This window comes from Atractosteus spatula, chromosome 2 (assembly GCF_055471065.1).
Source record: "Atractosteus spatula isolate fAtrSpa1 chromosome 2, fAtrSpa1.hap1, whole genome shotgun sequence".
Taxonomy (NCBI): Eukaryota; Metazoa; Chordata; class Actinopteri; order Semionotiformes; family Lepisosteidae; genus Atractosteus; species Atractosteus spatula.
Window position 1 is genome coordinate 73,629,019 of NC_142707.1, and position 17,866 is coordinate 73,646,884.

General features: G+C 36.6%; 3 protein-coding genes across 3 annotated transcripts; all 3 read right to left on the minus strand.

The window, feature by feature from the left end:
• Positions 1 to 642: 642 nt before the first annotated feature.
• On the minus strand, positions 643 to 1,662 carry LOC148840244 (trace amine-associated receptor 13c-like). The gene has a single exon (XM_088936881.1). It carries the CDS (start codon positions 1,660 to 1,662, stop codon positions 643 to 645), a length of 1,020 nt encoding a protein of 339 aa, XP_088793007.1.
• Positions 1,663 to 3,358: 1,696 nt separating this feature from the next.
• LOC148840245 (trace amine-associated receptor 13c-like) lies at positions 3,359 to 5,207 on the minus strand. The gene is made up of 2 exons (XM_088936890.1): positions 4,181 to 5,207; positions 3,359 to 3,366 (listed from the first exon to the last, which is right to left on the minus strand). Exons 1-2 carry the CDS (start codon positions 5,205 to 5,207, stop codon positions 3,359 to 3,361), a joined length of 1,035 nt encoding a protein of 344 aa, XP_088793016.1.
• A 10,006-nt stretch (positions 5,208 to 15,213) lies between these two features.
• LOC148840246 (trace amine-associated receptor 13c-like) lies at positions 15,214 to 16,242 on the minus strand. The gene has a single exon (XM_088936901.1). It carries the CDS (start codon positions 16,240 to 16,242, stop codon positions 15,214 to 15,216), a length of 1,029 nt encoding a protein of 342 aa, XP_088793027.1.
• Positions 16,243 to 17,866: the final 1,624 nt, after the last annotated feature.

A 17,866-nucleotide genomic window follows, 5' to 3' on the forward strand; every position in this document is an offset into this window, starting at 1 on the left:
GGGTGACCTGTATGACTAACTGAATTGGGGCTTTCTGGGAACATAGTTGGTGACTTTTCCTTTAAATATTTACCCTTTACAATATTACTGTGTTTGTATGCCATTAAATATTTCCCCCCAAAACGAGAGGCTTCTCATATATTTTTATTTTAATATTTTTACTATAAACAGTATATAAATTAAGAATATATCAGAAAAATAAATTATCATCAGAAACACAGATAAGCTTTGCAATTGAAAGTATTAAGCATTTATTTAGACTGCATTATTGCAGCCTCATCTTATCAAAACCTGACAATATACATATGCTGAAATAATCTGAAATCAATCACAAGATCATTTTTTACATCTAATACAGTTTTGTACAGTATTAGATTTATAATAGGACATTTATTTAAAATAATGTAAGAAAATTCCATACACACATTTATGTTACATTCACTCTGAAATTTATACTTTACATATTCAAAATTCAACTTTACAAAAAGTTCAAATGTGATACTTTGACACCCTATATTATGCTGTGATTTGATCATTTCAGAACATTTTACTGATTTTTTATCTGGTCATCGAAATATATTTAAAAACTGATATAAAAGTTTAAATATCTTTCTATTGTGTTAGATTATGTAAATTAAACAGTTAAATATTGTTCGGAAAGAGATTTATGAAAGAAGAATCTGTGTAACATACTTTGAATGTTAAAATGAGCTTTACAGACTTCTGAAACCAAGGATAAAACAAGGCATAAATAATTGGATTGATACAAGAGTTAAGATAAATTATTACAATAGGTGAAAACTGAAATGCTGTTATGGATATGTTAACATTTCCTTCAACGAGTGTCCAGATGTAATATGGCACCCAGCAAAAAAGAAAGGAAAAAACTACAATTCCTAATGTTTTTGCAGCTTTCCTTTCTGATTGTTTTGACATTTTATATTTTTCTACATTTTTCTCTGTAAAAATATTGATAAATCTTGCATGCCTTCTTGCAACTGTAAATATTTTTATGTACAGTGTAATTATAGTAGAGCAAGGAAAAACAAAATTAATTATTATATCAATGACTCCCCATGATTCACTTACTATAACTAAACACTCTCCAAGACAAGCATTAAATGCATCAGCATTATCAAAATTTCCATTAAAATAACCAAAAGCCAATGTATAAGATGGTGATAAGAACCAGGTGAGTAGAATCAATATTTGAATCAAATTTACTGTTATTTTAGTAGAGTAAAGCAAAGGTTCACATACAGCAAAATAACGGTCAATGGCTATTAAAACCAGATTACTGAGAGAAACCGAAATAAGAATGGAGGCAAATAACAAGTAAACAAAACATAGCAAGTCCCCAAAGTACCAACAGCTTTCTATCAGTGCTGTCACAGTTAAAGGTAACATAAACGCTCCTACTAGAAAGTCTGCAACAGCCAGGGACAGCAGAAGCAGGTTTGTTGGTGTGTGGAGCTGCTTGAAGTGAGAGATGGAAATGATCACCAACAGATTCCCACACACTGTGAGCACAACAGCCGCTCCCATTCCTGTGTACAGAGCAGCATAGGCTGCTGTAGATCGGATTTCTTTATGACAAGATGCGTTGTTAGATGGAAAACAATAATATGCAGACTGAGGTTCTTCTGAATCAGGGTTTTCCATTGCTGAAATTTAAGTACACATGCAAATTAAGGAAGAGATTTCTACAATTCAAATGTGCTGAAATGAAATAAATGATTTTCCATAAGCAGATGTGTGCACTGCATAAAATAAAGTAATATAACTAAAGTAATAAGTATCATATCATTTCTATATGTTTGACTTGATGTGAAACAGAATGAGATGTTTGTTATTGCTCATTATTTTATATCTGGGGGTTAATGCCCCCTCCCCGCTCTTAGTACATCTAGATCATTTTTCATTGGTTTGTAGGACATGTTAATGCACTGGAGTTTTGTGAGGAGCCTAGAGAATCACTGCACCTCAGAAAATGATCTGAGTTTGAAAACAACAGTTAAATATTTTCTGAAAATGATATTTTACTTTTTTGAAAAGCATAAGATTTAATGACTGTAGCAGTGCACATTGTTATCACTCATTACACTGATTTTAAGTCTGCTGATGATATATTTTATGTCAGCAGCAGTTTATGTAAGTTTTACATTAACCACAACTTAAGAAACCAGTACAACACAATATTTCAGAAGAAAATATTAATTAGCAGTGGATATGAAATGTCACTTAGTAATGACAGTTTAAATGAATGTGCAATTAGGCTTCTTAGGATGTTCAAAATAAAAAAAATACATCATAATATAACAACAATATGATGTAACTACAATACCTTTCCTCAGTAATGCATAAAAATTATTAAAAGATTTGTGTTTAAAAAATGGCATCTATCCTTCCTTCATCAGAAGGTAAAGGGTTATTTTTATTATTTGAAGTATTCAATGCAAAAAACATGAGGAGCATCAAATTTGAATATATTAAAGGAAACATATTTGTTATTGCTCATTATTTTATATCTGGGAGTTAACGACCCCTACTGCTCTTAGAACATCATGATCAATTTTCATTGGTTTGTAGGACATGTTAATGCACTGGAGTTTTGTGAGGAGCCTAGAGAATCACTGCACCTCAGAAAATGAATCAAATATTTTACTTTTTTGAAGACCATACGATTCAATGACTGTAGCAGTGCACATTGTTATCGCTCATTCCATTTACAGTTAAAGGCAGCACAGTCACTCCTACTAAAACGTCTTCCACAGCCAAGGACAGCAAAAGCAGGTTTGTAGAGTATTATTATTATTATTATTGTGAGTCTCATAATTTAAATCAGTCATATAATGTAACATCCAGGTGACCCAGAGCTCACAGCTTCTGGTCAATCTTTTAATGATTGACAAGTGAGTCTCAGCTAGGGTCCCAGTCCAGATGAGTCATTTCTGGAGACTATAAGACACAGATGTTGGGAGCTTCAGTTTTTTTGCAGTTGTCGAACATGGAGCCAATTCATGATATTCTGGATTGTTTCAGTATTTGCATATTGTGAAACAGTCCATTCTCAGATGCAGTCATTAAGACGTTAATTATGAACATACTGTTTAAACACAGAGCAGGCTAATCAATAAAATATAGTAAATAATTAAAACCCTCAGTTGTCAACGAATATAATGGGTGGCTGGTACAGTTAGTGGCACCTGAGTTCTTTCTTCTCTGGCACAGCTCTGCTGAAAGAGTAATACATGAAAGGAAAACTAGGATAAATCAATATTTATTAAAAATAACACAAAGTAATTATTACACAACACAGCATACAACAGAAGTTACCCTATTTTCACAACAGGGTGACTCATAGGCCTGTGTTTTGAACCACACAGAAAAAGCCAGACTGCTAGCCCAGTACTCAGAAATCATATATAATGCCTTACAGGCTAGAAAGATAACTAATTGTAAAAACACCTGTTAAATTAAATAGCCTTTAAAAAATTAACTGATGTGTGATGTAAAAGGGTGTATATAAGCAATTGCATATGCTTTTGAGTTTTGAAAACTGTTGGTGAAGCAGGTGTCACTGTGATTGTTTTCTAAAATGAATCGCTGACCTGGAGAAGAGTCTTTAGCAATGGTGTGAAGGATCTGTTTTAACTACTGTAAATGTCAGTTAGGATGCAGGTTTCACATTTTGGGCTGTTAAGGAATTTTATTCTGTTTTTAGATTATACAAAATTCTGGATTATTCCAAATCTAAAGGAAATACAGCTCTGAAGTTTACTGAATATAAAGTCAGTAATAAAGTAATTCAAAATGGACACAAAACTATTATTTGAAACCATTTAAATTCCTGAAGTTGTGTCTGTACCTGTTACAATGTATGTAAAAAAAGATTCATTTTGTACACAATTGTAAAGGTTTTACTAAAAATGTAAAATGTAATGTACTTTTTAATATGAAATAATTAATCTTGCATCAGTCAGATTTTACATCACAGTACTTACATAGAAATGTTTGGTATTCTTGCTCAAGTACAGGAAAAAGGTAAAAGACAAAAATTATACATTTAACCTTTGCATTCTTCAAATTCTGTGTACATGTAATAAAATACAATTAAACTCATGCCCTTTATAATTATAAAGTTCAAAGTATTGACAGTAACAGTATACTGTATACTTACAGTATAAATGTTCAGGAAATAAGTTGATCAGAGATGATGCTGTTTTAGAAATTCTAAGTGTTATAATCAGTTTTGCAGACTTTTGAAACCAGGGATAAAAGAAAGCATAAATAATAGGATTAAGGGAAGAATTAAAAAATATCAACCAATTTAGAACATTTTTAATTACTGAAGAAGATGAAGAAGATAGAATTTCATCACCATTAACAAAACTGGACACAAAATATGGCATTAAGCACATGAGAAACACAACAACTAAAATCCCTAACGTTATGGCAGCTTTTCTTTCAGATTTTGTAGACATTTTACTTGTCTTTTTTTTACAAGAATGTGTTTGTTCCTTAACTATACCAATGACTTTTGCATGCCTTCTAGCTACAACAAAAACTTTTCCATACAATAATACTATCACAGAGCAGGGCAGAATAAATTCAATAATTATATCAGCTATACCCCAGGTTTCATGGATAACTATACTGCACTCTCCTAAACAAATATTAGTTTTTTCTGATCCACTAATATTTCCATTAAAGTAAAATAGTGCCAAACTATATAGTACTGCAAACAGCCAGACAAACAGTATGAGCAACCATGTTAAATTTACTGTTACTTTGGTGGAAGGGACACACACAGCAAAATACCAGTCAATAGCGATACAGACAACATTATAAACTGAAACAGAAACTGTGATACAGCCAATTGTGTTGTAAAGCATGCAGAGCATTTTCCCAAAATACCAACAGGTCTCTATTAATAGAATTAAGCAGAAGGGCAACACAGTTACTCCTGTTAGAAAGTCTGCCACAGCCAGAGAGAGCAGGAGGAAGTTAGTTGGTGTGTGGAGCTGCTTGAAATGAGAGATAGAGATGATCACCATCAGGTTTCCACACACTGTCAAGATAACAAACACTGCTACAAAACTATACATCACCACATAGATAGCTGTAGATCGCACTTCCTTAGTACAGGATGAGTTGTCAACCTGAAAACAATACTGCACAGCAGCTTGAAATTCCATTACTTCCATTGAATTGTAAAAGTTAAAAATTTTGACCGATTTTTTACCCACACTTAAAATATTACAATACAACAAACGGCTTCATTCGACAAGAATTAGAAACCTTAATACAAGTGCCTTTCACTAGTGTCTGGAACTGTTTTGATGTTTGTATGCCATTTATATCAACAGTTGCCTGGCCCCTGCCACTAGAAGTGTTGATGACTCTTCTGTGCTGATGACACCTGTTGTCCTGGGTTATGTGAGGAGCCTGGAAAGGAGCTCACATCCTCAGAACAAGCTGAGAATAAACAGAAAAAGAGTACAAACAAGAAGGAAATGTAAAAGAACTTTAGTGAGATGAAAGAAAACCTCAAGAAGAAGGGATCATATAAAGCTCCTGATCTCCCAATACTACTGTGATTTCTAACATTGAACATGTTCATAGTTTGAACGTATGACATACTGTAGTTCTTGTTGCTGACATTCATGTAATATAATCTGAAAAATGTAAAATCATAGCTCCTGAGTTTATTTGAGTTATTTGAGTGGAATATACTAATGAAGGTATTGGTATTTGTGATTATCATATTGCTGGTTTGATCTGATTGCTTTTCTATAACTCTGTAATAAAAATGTCACACAATATCCTAAATGAAATCTCCCTGGTGCATTATGCAGTTATAATATAACATAATGATATGTCAAAATAAAAATCGATAAGAAACACCGAAGCATCCCAGATGCCTGCATCTTCATACTATTGCTAATAATTGCTATTGCTATGTCTGCATCTTCATACTACTGCTAATATTGCTAATATTGCTTTGAAAATTTAGCTAGGTTGGACGTGTGAGATAAACTTCTATTAAAGACTTTCATGGGACATAATGTGTGGAAAATGGAAAAGAAAAATAACAAAACATGTTTTATTTTTGTGTTATGTTTTTGTGCAAGTATTACTAAATTTAAAAACGTTGCTAGCTTGCACATATGAGATAAACTCCTGTTACTGATGTTTTTGGAAAATGGAAAACAAAAAGGCTTGCTTGTTGGCAAAAACAAAACAAAACACTTATTTCTATTAAAATACATACACAAGTTTCATGAATGTTCCAAAACCAAACTTTGTGCAACAAATGGCAAAGTTGGCACCATGAATGGCAAAGTATGTGTGACAACAATTAGAATTCACCAGCACTGCTTTTTATGCAAGCTGTTATGTCTGAACGTACTATGAAACTGTTATATGGAGAAAGAAAATGCATGTGATCAATATAGTACACATGAGCAATAAATATAACACGAACTAAACACATTTTCTTACTATGCAAAATTTGTTAATTAAGCTAGTAAATCTTGTACAATGAGAGAATAAAACTCATAACTACATTAAAGAGCACAATGCTGTCTGATGATATCAATACTGAGCATTTTTACTTCACACCAAAATAAAGTGTTTCACTGAAAGAAACTAAAATGTAACAATCTAATCACTTTATCCAGTACAGGGTCAGTCCATCACAGGTCACACACATAGTTCTGTTATCATAATTAAGATGACAGCAGCCAAGAAGAGCAAAATGGAAGAACAAGCTAAATGTTTGGAGCTTGTATTTGTCACGATCGCCAGCCAGCAAAGATCAACCCACAAAAGAGCTAACCAGTGCCAGCAGCGGGTTAATAATAACAAACACAGCAGCACGTGTTAATCCATCAGCACATGCTCTACCGTGCGGCACGCAGCGCTATTTAAACCATCTTTACTCGCTTCTCGCTGCTCCGTATTGATTCCACTTCTAGAGAGCTCTTACCTCGCTTTTGTTTGAACCCCTCTTGCAATATTTCTCCTGGCTACTGAACTTCCTTTTGCCTTTCGACCACGAACTCGCCTGACGTTTTGGATTGTACGCCTGTTTCACTATCTTCCCTCTCCTTTGTCTGCATAGGATCCTCATACCTTCGTTACAGTATTAATAGAGTATGGTAATTAATATATCAAGAAATGCTGTTTCTATGTTGTTTTAAATTATGCTTTTAAATTAGCAACACAAATTTCTAATTTAAGCTTAGTCTCTTTCATTATCTGATACAGATGGACAATGTCTAAGAAATGTAGAACAATTGAAATCAGTTGGAGTAGCATCTACCTGCCACACAACAATGACATTTGTAAACTAGTTGATCCTTTAAGGTGGTAAGTAATTCAGTGAGGAATGCATCTCTGGGCCAACTGATGCCAGCTCTCCTACACAGCACTTCCAGTAAAACCTCTGAAAACCGATAAAGGAATGAGTTCTTAACCTGGGGCGCCTGCATGTCATTTTTGAATTCCAAACATGACTTTGAATATTCTGAAACAGCTCACAAAAGAAACTACTGTTACAAATGGGGGGTTATGAAAATGGTGAAAAGCAGAAATTGACCGAGCGGTTTAGTCAGTGAGTAAAATAATTATTCATAACTCTCCAACTTGTAAGTGATTTCTCCAGAACATACTCGAGCAGCTGGTATAATCAGAAGCATGTGAATTCTTTGTCCTCTGGCACAGCTTTGGTGAGAGGAATAATAATTCATGCACACTTGCTAAAACAAATATTTATTACACTTGACTTGACCCAAACTACACTACACACAACAAAACAGACTGCTACTAAGCATTATTTTTTAACATAACTTCTAATGCCTACAGATGCCACATGAGAGATAAGCACCCTTCTAACTAAATGCAATATAGCCTGCTCTCTCTTTGCACCCCGGACACAACAAAAATAAATGAGAGTTTATCTCCCTACTCTAGAAATGCACCCACAAGCAGGAAGGATGTTTCTAACCTAGGTATCTTTTACCCTGGAAGCCCAAGTTCCTGAAAAATACAGGATAGCACGCTCTCTCTAACAGGTTTCAAATACTTACAGTAGCTCCAAGTTAGGTTTTGTTTGGATGATCATGAAGTAGGGGGTCTTGCCTGGTGCAAGCTTCAAGTTCCCACTCCTCTTACCTCCTCTGCTCTCTCTTCTCTCTATTCCTGTCATCTTCTTGTTGTTTCTCTGTGCTCTAAATGTGATCTTATATTGTGTGTTTCTGTACTGCTACTTGACAATAACCCACACCCTAGCTAGTTATACCAAGGTAAACTTTAAAATTGTTTTTGCTGTAGAGATCCCCCAGACCTCAGCAAACATTCTCTCTGCTTTGAAGCTAGAAGTGTTTGCTCTTCCAAGGATCAAAAATTGTATCTGTAATTTAAAGGACACTTCTCAGTCTCACTACCAGTGTGTCACAGTGCAGTCAGTTGCTTGTTTCTATTTGGTAGAGTATGTGGACACTGGTACCATGAAAGAAAACTTTCACTTTAGCTAGCCTTCTCCAACAACCACGAAGGCTTAAGACATTCTTGAAAAAGTAAAAGGGTTTATTTACAGTACCCAGGCAGAGTATGTTCCAATGAAGCATCTTTGCTGAGAATGAACTCTGGATTTTCCTTCCTGATGAAGAGAGAACCTCCACAAGTCATTGTGACGCACTGTTTCCTACATTGTGATATTGTGACTTCTTAATTTCTTCCAGAACCTCAAAGATGTCCTGTCAACAGCTGTACAAATAGTGAACTTTACTCATGCCAGACCCTGCACCATTTAACCATTTTTTACTTCTTTACAATTACAATTAAAATTAAAATTAAATTTAATTGAATACTGGAATCATGAAGCAATTTGTAATACATATTTAATTTCACTATACAATCCATTAAACTACTTTTATTTAAGTAACAAAGTAAAATAATTAATATTTGTCATTCTCAGGTAGGCAGCAGCTCACATCCCCAGCTACGGGGGACCGCAGTTCTTCCACACATGAACACATTCCTGATGGTGCTCAAATTGTTACACCCGCGGGTTGTGTTCCGATTCGCCCCTCATTCTATCAAGATGGCTCCTCATCTAATTAAGCCTGACCGTCTATAAAACACCTGCCACGGGGAAGACACTCTGTCATTTGAGATCCCAGAGAGTGATACGCTCTTTTCTGTCATCAAATCTCTTGGTTCTTTCGAATGAAATTTAGAAGAAACCCTGTTCGTGACTTCTAAGCCCAAACGTCTGATTCCTGAATTAGCTCTGACCTTCCCTGTGACTCATTTTCCTGCCAGAACCAGCCTTTTCCATGCCTGGATTCAGCTCTTTAACATTTTCTGCATGAAATTCTTTAACTCAGTCACTTGCTGTGCTTATTTTGGAAATGTTTTAATGTGCTCATTTGAACAAAATGTCCCTTGAACTCTTGCTGTCATTGTTGTTGTTGTTGTTGTTGTTGTTGTTCAAAATGAAATACAAATAAGAGTGACGCATTGGTGATTTAGAGGTCTGGGTGTGTTCAAAGTTGTACTTTTGACACATTGTTCCTTGGGCATAATGGAATAGTAAAGACTCTTTCTATAATAATAAAATATAATAAATAAATACACCATATTGACATTTTGTTAATTCTATATATCACAGTATGTTAAATATTACAATAATATTAATAACAAATTAAACAATAACATGAATGACCCTCCAGACCAAAAATCTCTAGGATGCTTGGAGAGCATAAGGGTATTTAAAGATATCCTTACACAGGAACCACAATTGTAGATTTTATGTGTATTTTATTTTAAATATTAATTTTTGAAGCTACTATATTATTTTTGTAAAATGTATATGTGTTTTGCAGCCCTTTGTTCTTCTTAGTAGTTTCTATAGTTATAATTTTTATCATTATTTGGCTTCACCAAATCGTTGGATGGATGTGTTTTGTGCCTTAGAGGTTGCATTGTTCCTCCTCACAGTGGGGGATAATGGGGGGTATCCCCATTAATATATCCTTTCATTATCCCTAATGCCTGAGGAAGCACAAACCAAAAGCTCTTTATGCTGTAAAGCCAGCAATACTGCAACGATGTTTATTTTCTTTATGATGCCACTTTGATTAGTAATGGAACATAAAACTAATTTTCAACAAATGACTGCTAGGCAAGCTCGACAGATGAATTTTAATAAAATAAGTGTTCTTTTCAGTTTAGTATATGAGACGTCTCAGCAATCTCACAGGCGCTGCACTGTCTCAGGGACTCCAATTCCCATAAATCACACTGGATGCCTAAGTCACAAGTCCCTATGTTGCCTGGCATTGGTGACGTCCTGCAGGTCCCTCTCAGAGCTGGCAAATTCAGCATCCATGGACTGTTTTCACTGGTCCGTGTGCAGATGGAATACACATTGGACCTTTTCGATAAAGTTTATTTTCTAGAAAATAGAAAAAAAGCATGGGAGAATTTCTAGTGATATTCACAAATCAGGAGTCACTGCAAGCTTGTACTGTGGATCTAATAAAAGTACCAGTCTGTTCAAGGACACTACACCTGACTCACCATCTCATCATCTATCATGTGACACCACAGACTTCAAGAACTGGAGGTCAATAACGATGCTCTGCATGACCGTCAAGATCCTGTCCAAGGTACTGGCCAGCAGACTGAGAACCGCCTAGCCCCACATTATCACCAGAAAATCCCTCGATGGTGCTATGATGGTGGTGAGCCTTGACCAGGAGAAAATCTTCGACAGAGTAAATCACAGCTTTCTGTTCAGAGTACTGGAATGCTTCAGTTTCGTAGAGAGATTCAGCCACTGGATTAAGATACCGTACTCTGAAATGGGCAGTAGAGTCAACATAAATAGACACCTGGGGGATTTGATTCCCCAGGAGTCTGGAGTACGACAAGGGTATTCTCTGTCATATCTTCTCTATGTTCTTTTCACAGAGCCATTAACAGAGGTGGTGAGACACAGAGCCCCTCAAAATATTGGGGGTTTTGTTCCAGAGCCAAGACACTGAGACCATCAACTGGACTGAGAGAATCACCAAGGTGAACACGAAGCTGGGTCTGTGGAAGACACGGTCGCTGTCCCTCATGGAGAAAATGATGGTGTTGAAAGCAGACATCCTGCCGGCTTTGGTTTATCTAGCTACCTGGTGTACCTGTTGCCGGCCAGACTCAAACGAGCACTGCAAGAGATGGTCTTCAAGTTTGTAGTTTGTGGCCCATCAGCCACAAGTACCAGTACTTTTTTCAGGCTGTGGTTCTCCATCCTGATGAGGCACCTGGCCCAGTGGACAAACACAGGACCAAAAGCTGAAAAGAGACATGAGACCTACACTCACACTGTCAAGTGGAGTCAGAGCTGTGCCCACAAGACAGTCAGAGCTGTGCACCAACCAAAGAGCCCTGTACAATTTGGGGTAACCGGTCACCGGAGAAAAGCTGAAGGTTCCCAGAGAAGCATGGGAAAGGAAGCAGCCAAAAGCACTAGGCAACAAACTAAAGGACCTTAACTGGATGGCTGTGCACAAGAGACTGGCAATCAGAGTGGTCCTTTACAGACACTTGATCACCAGGAATCCGCATTGCACCCAGGATACATGCTTCACCGAGGAGATGCAGGAGCACGTGTTCTGGAGCTGCCCCTTCGCCACAGCGGTGTGGGGCAAAATGGACAACACCATGCAACTCCTGGGAGTGAGAACAGTGCCAAGCTATCAGGGCATCCTACTGGGGCTAGCACCTACCAGATCAGACAAAGGGACACAGTACTTGCAGGACTGTGGAACGTGAGGAACACTCTCATCCAGCACAACACAGAGTGGGGAGCGAGGGAGCTGGAGGAGAGAATCCTTGCGGACCTCAGAGGGAGAATGAAGCACAACGTTGCCACATGGGGATTCTCCACAGCAAGGGACTTTGGGCCCTGTACAGATACTAAAGTGGAAATCCCTGATCCCATAGCTCCTGCTTCTCAGTTTCAGAGCCGGGACAGGGAAATGACATGGACAAAAGCAAGTGGTAGGGCTTGTAGAGACTCTTTCATTGCACAAATACAGCCCCATCATCCACTTGCACTGATTGATAATAGACAATCTTCTCATTCAGAAAGTTTTTTTATTTGATGATAGTTTGAAAACCTGTTAGAATGTGTACTGATTGTGAAGTATTTTCTTTGAAATAAAGTTTATTTTGATAGAAAAAAATAATACTATGTGAGGTACATTGGTTTTCCTATTTCCAACAGTTGAGTGATTTATTTTGATCTGCAGTATATTTTAAGTTCAAAGTTTATGGATTTTTTGTCTTCACATAGTGCACTTCTTTTTGTTAACTTCATTTGCCAGGTGTTTGCCTTGTCTTGAATTCTGAAATTTTAATCTTTAGTCATATTATGCCCTTCTTCTACAGTTTGTGATGATATAGTACTCCTATTTTTATCATCTGCTAATTTGATGTTTACCAACTATAGCAGACTATAGATCATTTATATAAGGTTGGAAAAGCAATGGACTGCTTCTATTCAGAGCCTGTCTGGAGTAACTTTATAACCAGGTTATAAGGTTATTTGTTTATGAATATTAATCAAATTCTGTTTCCTGATTTTGACGGTTTCATGTCCACATTGTATTAGTTACCTGTTTGGGTGGGTTCTATAATTACACTGGAGAGTTTTGGTATTATAGTTCCCTCATCAGGCAGTGAAGGGGAACTTGGTGAGTGCATGATGGGATAGATGGGAGATATCTTGGACATTAAGTCCTGGGACTTGAGAGGAAGAACGGGTTTATGTACATGTTGTGCATGTGTGCCTGTTCCATGTTTCTCCATCCTGATTTGTGATCTCTGGTTCCCACCCTGACCTGCCTGGCCTGTATTAGTCAGGATGTTGCACCTTCATGCCCGGTTACAATGTTTTTTACTCTTGTTGGCTGGTGAGAGTGGTCTTTTAAGGATATCAATCCCATGCTTTTCTGGTTAATAGAAGAGCACTTCCATTATCACATGTTTGTATGATTATTACCCACATTAACTGACCTGTTATTGAGATTGTGATATTTGATTATGTCAATATTGTGAGATTCTCATTCCATGCTTTGTGAATATGGAGGAGGGAACTGGTGAACGATGCTGAAGGATCAGGTGATGTGCATGTTTGGAGCTTTTTTATTTTTTGTTATTGATTTATGCAGTTAATGGAAATCCAGCTCTAGATTGAAGCCAGCTCATTCACAGTTTGAAGTTGCAGATGACCATTTATTATTTTTGGTCATGTATTTCAATGGACAAATTAGTGATCCCGTTTATTGATCTTTTATTTCTGATTCGTTTTTACAAACCAATTTATATAGTTTTTCTTGTACAAGCCCAGTGATTCTTACAATGGTCGAGTGTAGAGGTTATTGTGTGGGTAGTGATGCCAATGAGAATGCTAATCACGACTCTTTCAAATGCTAGCTGGGTATGGGGAGGAGATTTTTGACAAGGCCCTCAAATACCAGAATACCAGAGCTCATAGTTGGTGGTTTAGGTACACCAGTGCTAACATCGACACATTATATACAGTACATCATAGTATACCAAGTTTAACTGAACAGTGTTCAGACCTAGGTGCACTTATCACACAATCAGCTGAAAAACTAGGTGAATCCATAACAGCTCGTCTTCAGTCCAATAGTAAGAGCAGTTGCAGACATAGCAGTGGAGCAACTGATGCACCTGGAGAGATGACGCTAATGACAAACACAAGCACTCAGATGTGACACAATCTCCTGTATTTAGGGCAACAGTTGTGTTCTTCATCACTGTTTGTTAGTTGTGGTTCTGTAATTCCAATAAAAACATTATTGCAAGCTAAGCTATTTCACCAGACATTTAGGTATAAGCGTTTAATTATGTAATCCTACTGTTGTGTCCAACCAAAGGAGATTGATAAAAAAGGATGCTTTTTTATACAAAATCACAAACAGTAAACCCACCCAGAACAGTTTCAGTACAATTCCAAGCCATATATGGTGTAAAGCCAAGGCTGCTAGGTTTGGTACGTGATAAACTCTAGGAACTGTAAGAACATTGTTGGGTTCCTTTAATCATTCTTTAATATTGGGCTCTCTCAGTTCTGGTCAGACTGCCCGAGGCTGGCTCTGCCATCACGTTCCGAGAGCATAGCCAGCTCACACTTTTTTTCATTCTTCTAGATAAATTGTTGTTGAATATACTTAGTGTTACATTATTTAAGGATAATCCTTAAGATAACCCACTGGTTTACTTTTACTCTTTAATTAGATATTGAAGTCTTTAAATTTATTTTGTATGGAAAGTGTGCTATTCTTGCCGCTGTCATTTATTTCTGATTGAATAATGTTACAAATAGAGTGGTTAAGAAAACTGAAAAGTAGATTTGGGTAAAATAAAAGCTTATTAAGTTCAGGGTCATGGTGGCCCAGAGCTTATCCCAGAAAGTAGGATATATCCTTGACAGAATGCCAGTCCATCACAGAGACCACACAGTCACAAACACACACCAGGACCACATTTAGAGAGGAATTAACCTACCAGCATGTTTTTGGACTGGGGAGGAAACTGTAGCACTAACTGAACCCAGGGCCCAGTGCTGCTAGGCAGCAATGCTAACCACTGTGCCACCATGCCAGTCTGTTAAAAAATAATTAAAATATGTAATTAACCCCTCCACAAATAATACCCAATATGTCAAAGATACTGTATACCTAAGCACTTAGCGTAATTAGAGGTGAAAGAGCAATAAATCAAAGGGAAACTAGAAAAGTGTTAACAATAATACAGTCTAAATAACACACAATGTTACACACATACATACATACTGTAAAATGTAAAGCTATTTAAAAAACAAGGCATCTAAGAGACCTACATTTTACTGTCACAGAAATACTGTTTCATGTCTACATTGTATTAGTTAGCTGTTCGGGTGGGTTCTATAATTATACTGGAGAAGGCTGCAGGGGAGCCGGAGCCTAACTCAGCAAGCAACAGGCTCAATTCTAGCATCCAAGATACACTCTGGATTGAATGCCAGTCCATCACAGGTCACTAGATATAAGTAGTGAAACAAATTTGGATTTTGATTTGGCTAAATTATTATCAATGAAATATATTAGAAATAATATAAAGCTATCCAACATACAAAACAATTTAATGCTTGTCTTGAAACAGATTTATAAAGGAAGATGCTGCACAACATATTTTAAATGTGAATATGAGTTTCAATGACTTCTGAAACCAAGGATAAAGTAAGGCATAGAGAATTGGATTGACACAGGAGTTCAAATAAATTATAACAACTGGGGAGAAAAAAGCTGCAGTCGTAGATACGTTAACACTTCCTGCAATGAGTATCCAGATGTAACATGGAATCCAACAAAGAAGAAAGGCAAGCACTACAATTCCTAACTTTTTGGCAGCTTTTCTTTCTGAACATTTGGAAATTTCACTTGAGTTTCCTTTTATGTGCTTTCTTCGTACTGATGAACTGATTATTTTTGCATGTCGTTTAGCTACAAAAAAAATTTTAACATACAGGGCTATCATTATAAAACAAGGAAAAATGACAGTAATTATCAGATTAATTATTCCCCAGATGTCAGTAACTACAAATGAACACTCTCCAAGACAGGAATTTAGCTTTTCTGCACCATCAAAATTTCCATTTAGATAAAGAAAAGCCAACATGTAAGATGGTGATAACAGCCAGCTAAATAGTATTAATAAATGCATGACATTAACTGTTATCCTAGTAGAATAAAGTAATGGGTCACAAACAGCAAAATAGCGGTCAATGGCTATTAAAACCAGATTACTGACAGAAATTGATATAAGAACAGAGTCAAAAAACTTATAAACAGAACACAGCATATCTCCAAAGTACCAACAAGTTTCTATTAAAGCTGTCATACTTAAAGGCAACACAATCAGTCCTACTAGAAAGTCTGCCACAGCCAGAGAGAGCAGAATGAGGTTAGTTGGTGTGTGCAGCTGCTTGAAATGAGAGACGGAGATAATCACAACCAGGTTTCCACACACAGTTAGGGTAACCTTAATTACCAGGAATGCGTACAGAGCAGCATAAGCTGCTTTAGATCGCATTTCTTTTAGACAAGACGCATTGCTCGAAGGAAAACAATACTGCACAGCCTGAGGTTCTTCTGAATTAGCGATTTCCATTGGACTGAAAAAATCTATTGAAAGTTAAATCCATAACAAATTGTAGACAGAAAACATTTTGCCTTTTTGTTAATTTTATCCATAAATGTATTCAATACACAAAGCAAAAAGGCATAGGAAGGATTACAAAACAATCAAGGTATTTAGGAATATCTCAGAGTTCAAGGAGTTTGATTTTTACTCCTGATCTTGTGTACATTAATAGGTCTCTGCCCCCTCCTACTCCTGCTGTAAGGAGGAGCTGATGACTCTTCATTGGTGAGAAATCTGTGAATTGACAGATTCAGAGCCTTAATGGAGCTTGGAGAACAGATATATCTTGTTTACTAAACCTTGAAAATGCTAATTAAGTCTTTCTGAAGAAAAATAATATTTAGCATTTAATTAAATCTAAAAGTTTGAAAAACAGCCTCTTACAGAAAGTATGACATTTTTCTTTTTCAAATTTTAGATCTAGATTCATTTTCCTCTTGTGAAAAGAACAGAAGCACAGCAAATACAGTATATACTCATAGGTGGCCCTTGTGACTGAAATGTCTCTAGTAAATGTATTTTGGTATTAATGTAATGTACTTCATTCTTGTGTGATTTTTAAATTACCTGACTTAATCCGCATTTCACATAAATTTCTATTAAAAAATGAATCAGAACCTCTACTATGGCTCTTAAAAATGCTAAAAAGGGAACTGATTTTTTCTATCCTTGATATTTTAGAACCTTTAAAACATTAACATGAAAGTTGTTTTTTGATTGCATCGAATTTAGAATGCTCAAATTATTTTATACTACAAGTCATTATGCACAGATGCAGCCACCCAGATTGTGCCACAAAACTCATTACGGCATCAAAATGACTTCTCCACACTGCTGTACACTGCCTAAAGAATCTTCACTGGCCAAAGAAGATCGAAAGGTGGTACTTGAGGTGCTTTAGATCTTATTGAAAACATCAGCATCATTGAATCTGTTGTAGTACTTCTTTAAATCAACTTAATATGGAATATTAATATAGAATCATATAATCGTGGAGCTGAAACTGTTTCTTTTCTTCTCTTTTCAGCATGAAATAAATCCTTTACTTGTTTCTTTGCAGCCTACGCATGCTGACACAGCTACCTACGTGAGCTATATTATTTTTGTATCACAATATGTTAAATCTCACTGTCTGCAGATGAGGTGAGGAGATCTCTGCTAAAAGTGAACACACGCAAGGCTGCAGGACCTGACGGCATACCCAGTTGCGTCCTCAGAGCCTGCGCCAATCAGCTGGAGGGTGCATTCACAAACATTTTCAACATGTCTCTGGCCCAAGTCGTAGTCCCCACCTGCTTCAAGACAACCACCATCATCCCAATACCAAAGAAAACCACAGTGACATGTCTTAATGACTACCAACTGGTGGCACTAACACCTGCCATCGTGAAGTGCTTCGAGAGGCTGGTCATGAAGCACATTAAGGACACCATTCCAAACACACTGGACCCATACCAGTTTGCCTACCAGCCCAACAGATCCACAGATGACGCAATCTTCATTGCCATACACACTGCCCTATCACATCTGGACAAAAAGAACACATACGCAAGGCTACTATTCATCGACTTCAGCTCAGTTTTTAACACTA

What these genes read in the sequence shown, in the direction of transcription:
- LOC148840244 (XM_088936881.1), bottom strand. Translation starts at nt 1,662, where the DNA reads ATGGAAAACCCTGATTCAGAAGAACCTCAGTCTGCATATTATTGTTTT.
- LOC148840245 (XM_088936890.1), bottom strand. Translation starts at nt 5,207, where the DNA reads ATGGAAGTAATGGAATTTCAAGCTGCTGTGCAGTATTGTTTTCAGGTT.
- LOC148840246 (XM_088936901.1), bottom strand. Translation starts at nt 16,242, where the DNA reads ATGGAAATCGCTAATTCAGAAGAACCTCAGGCTGTGCAGTATTGTTTT.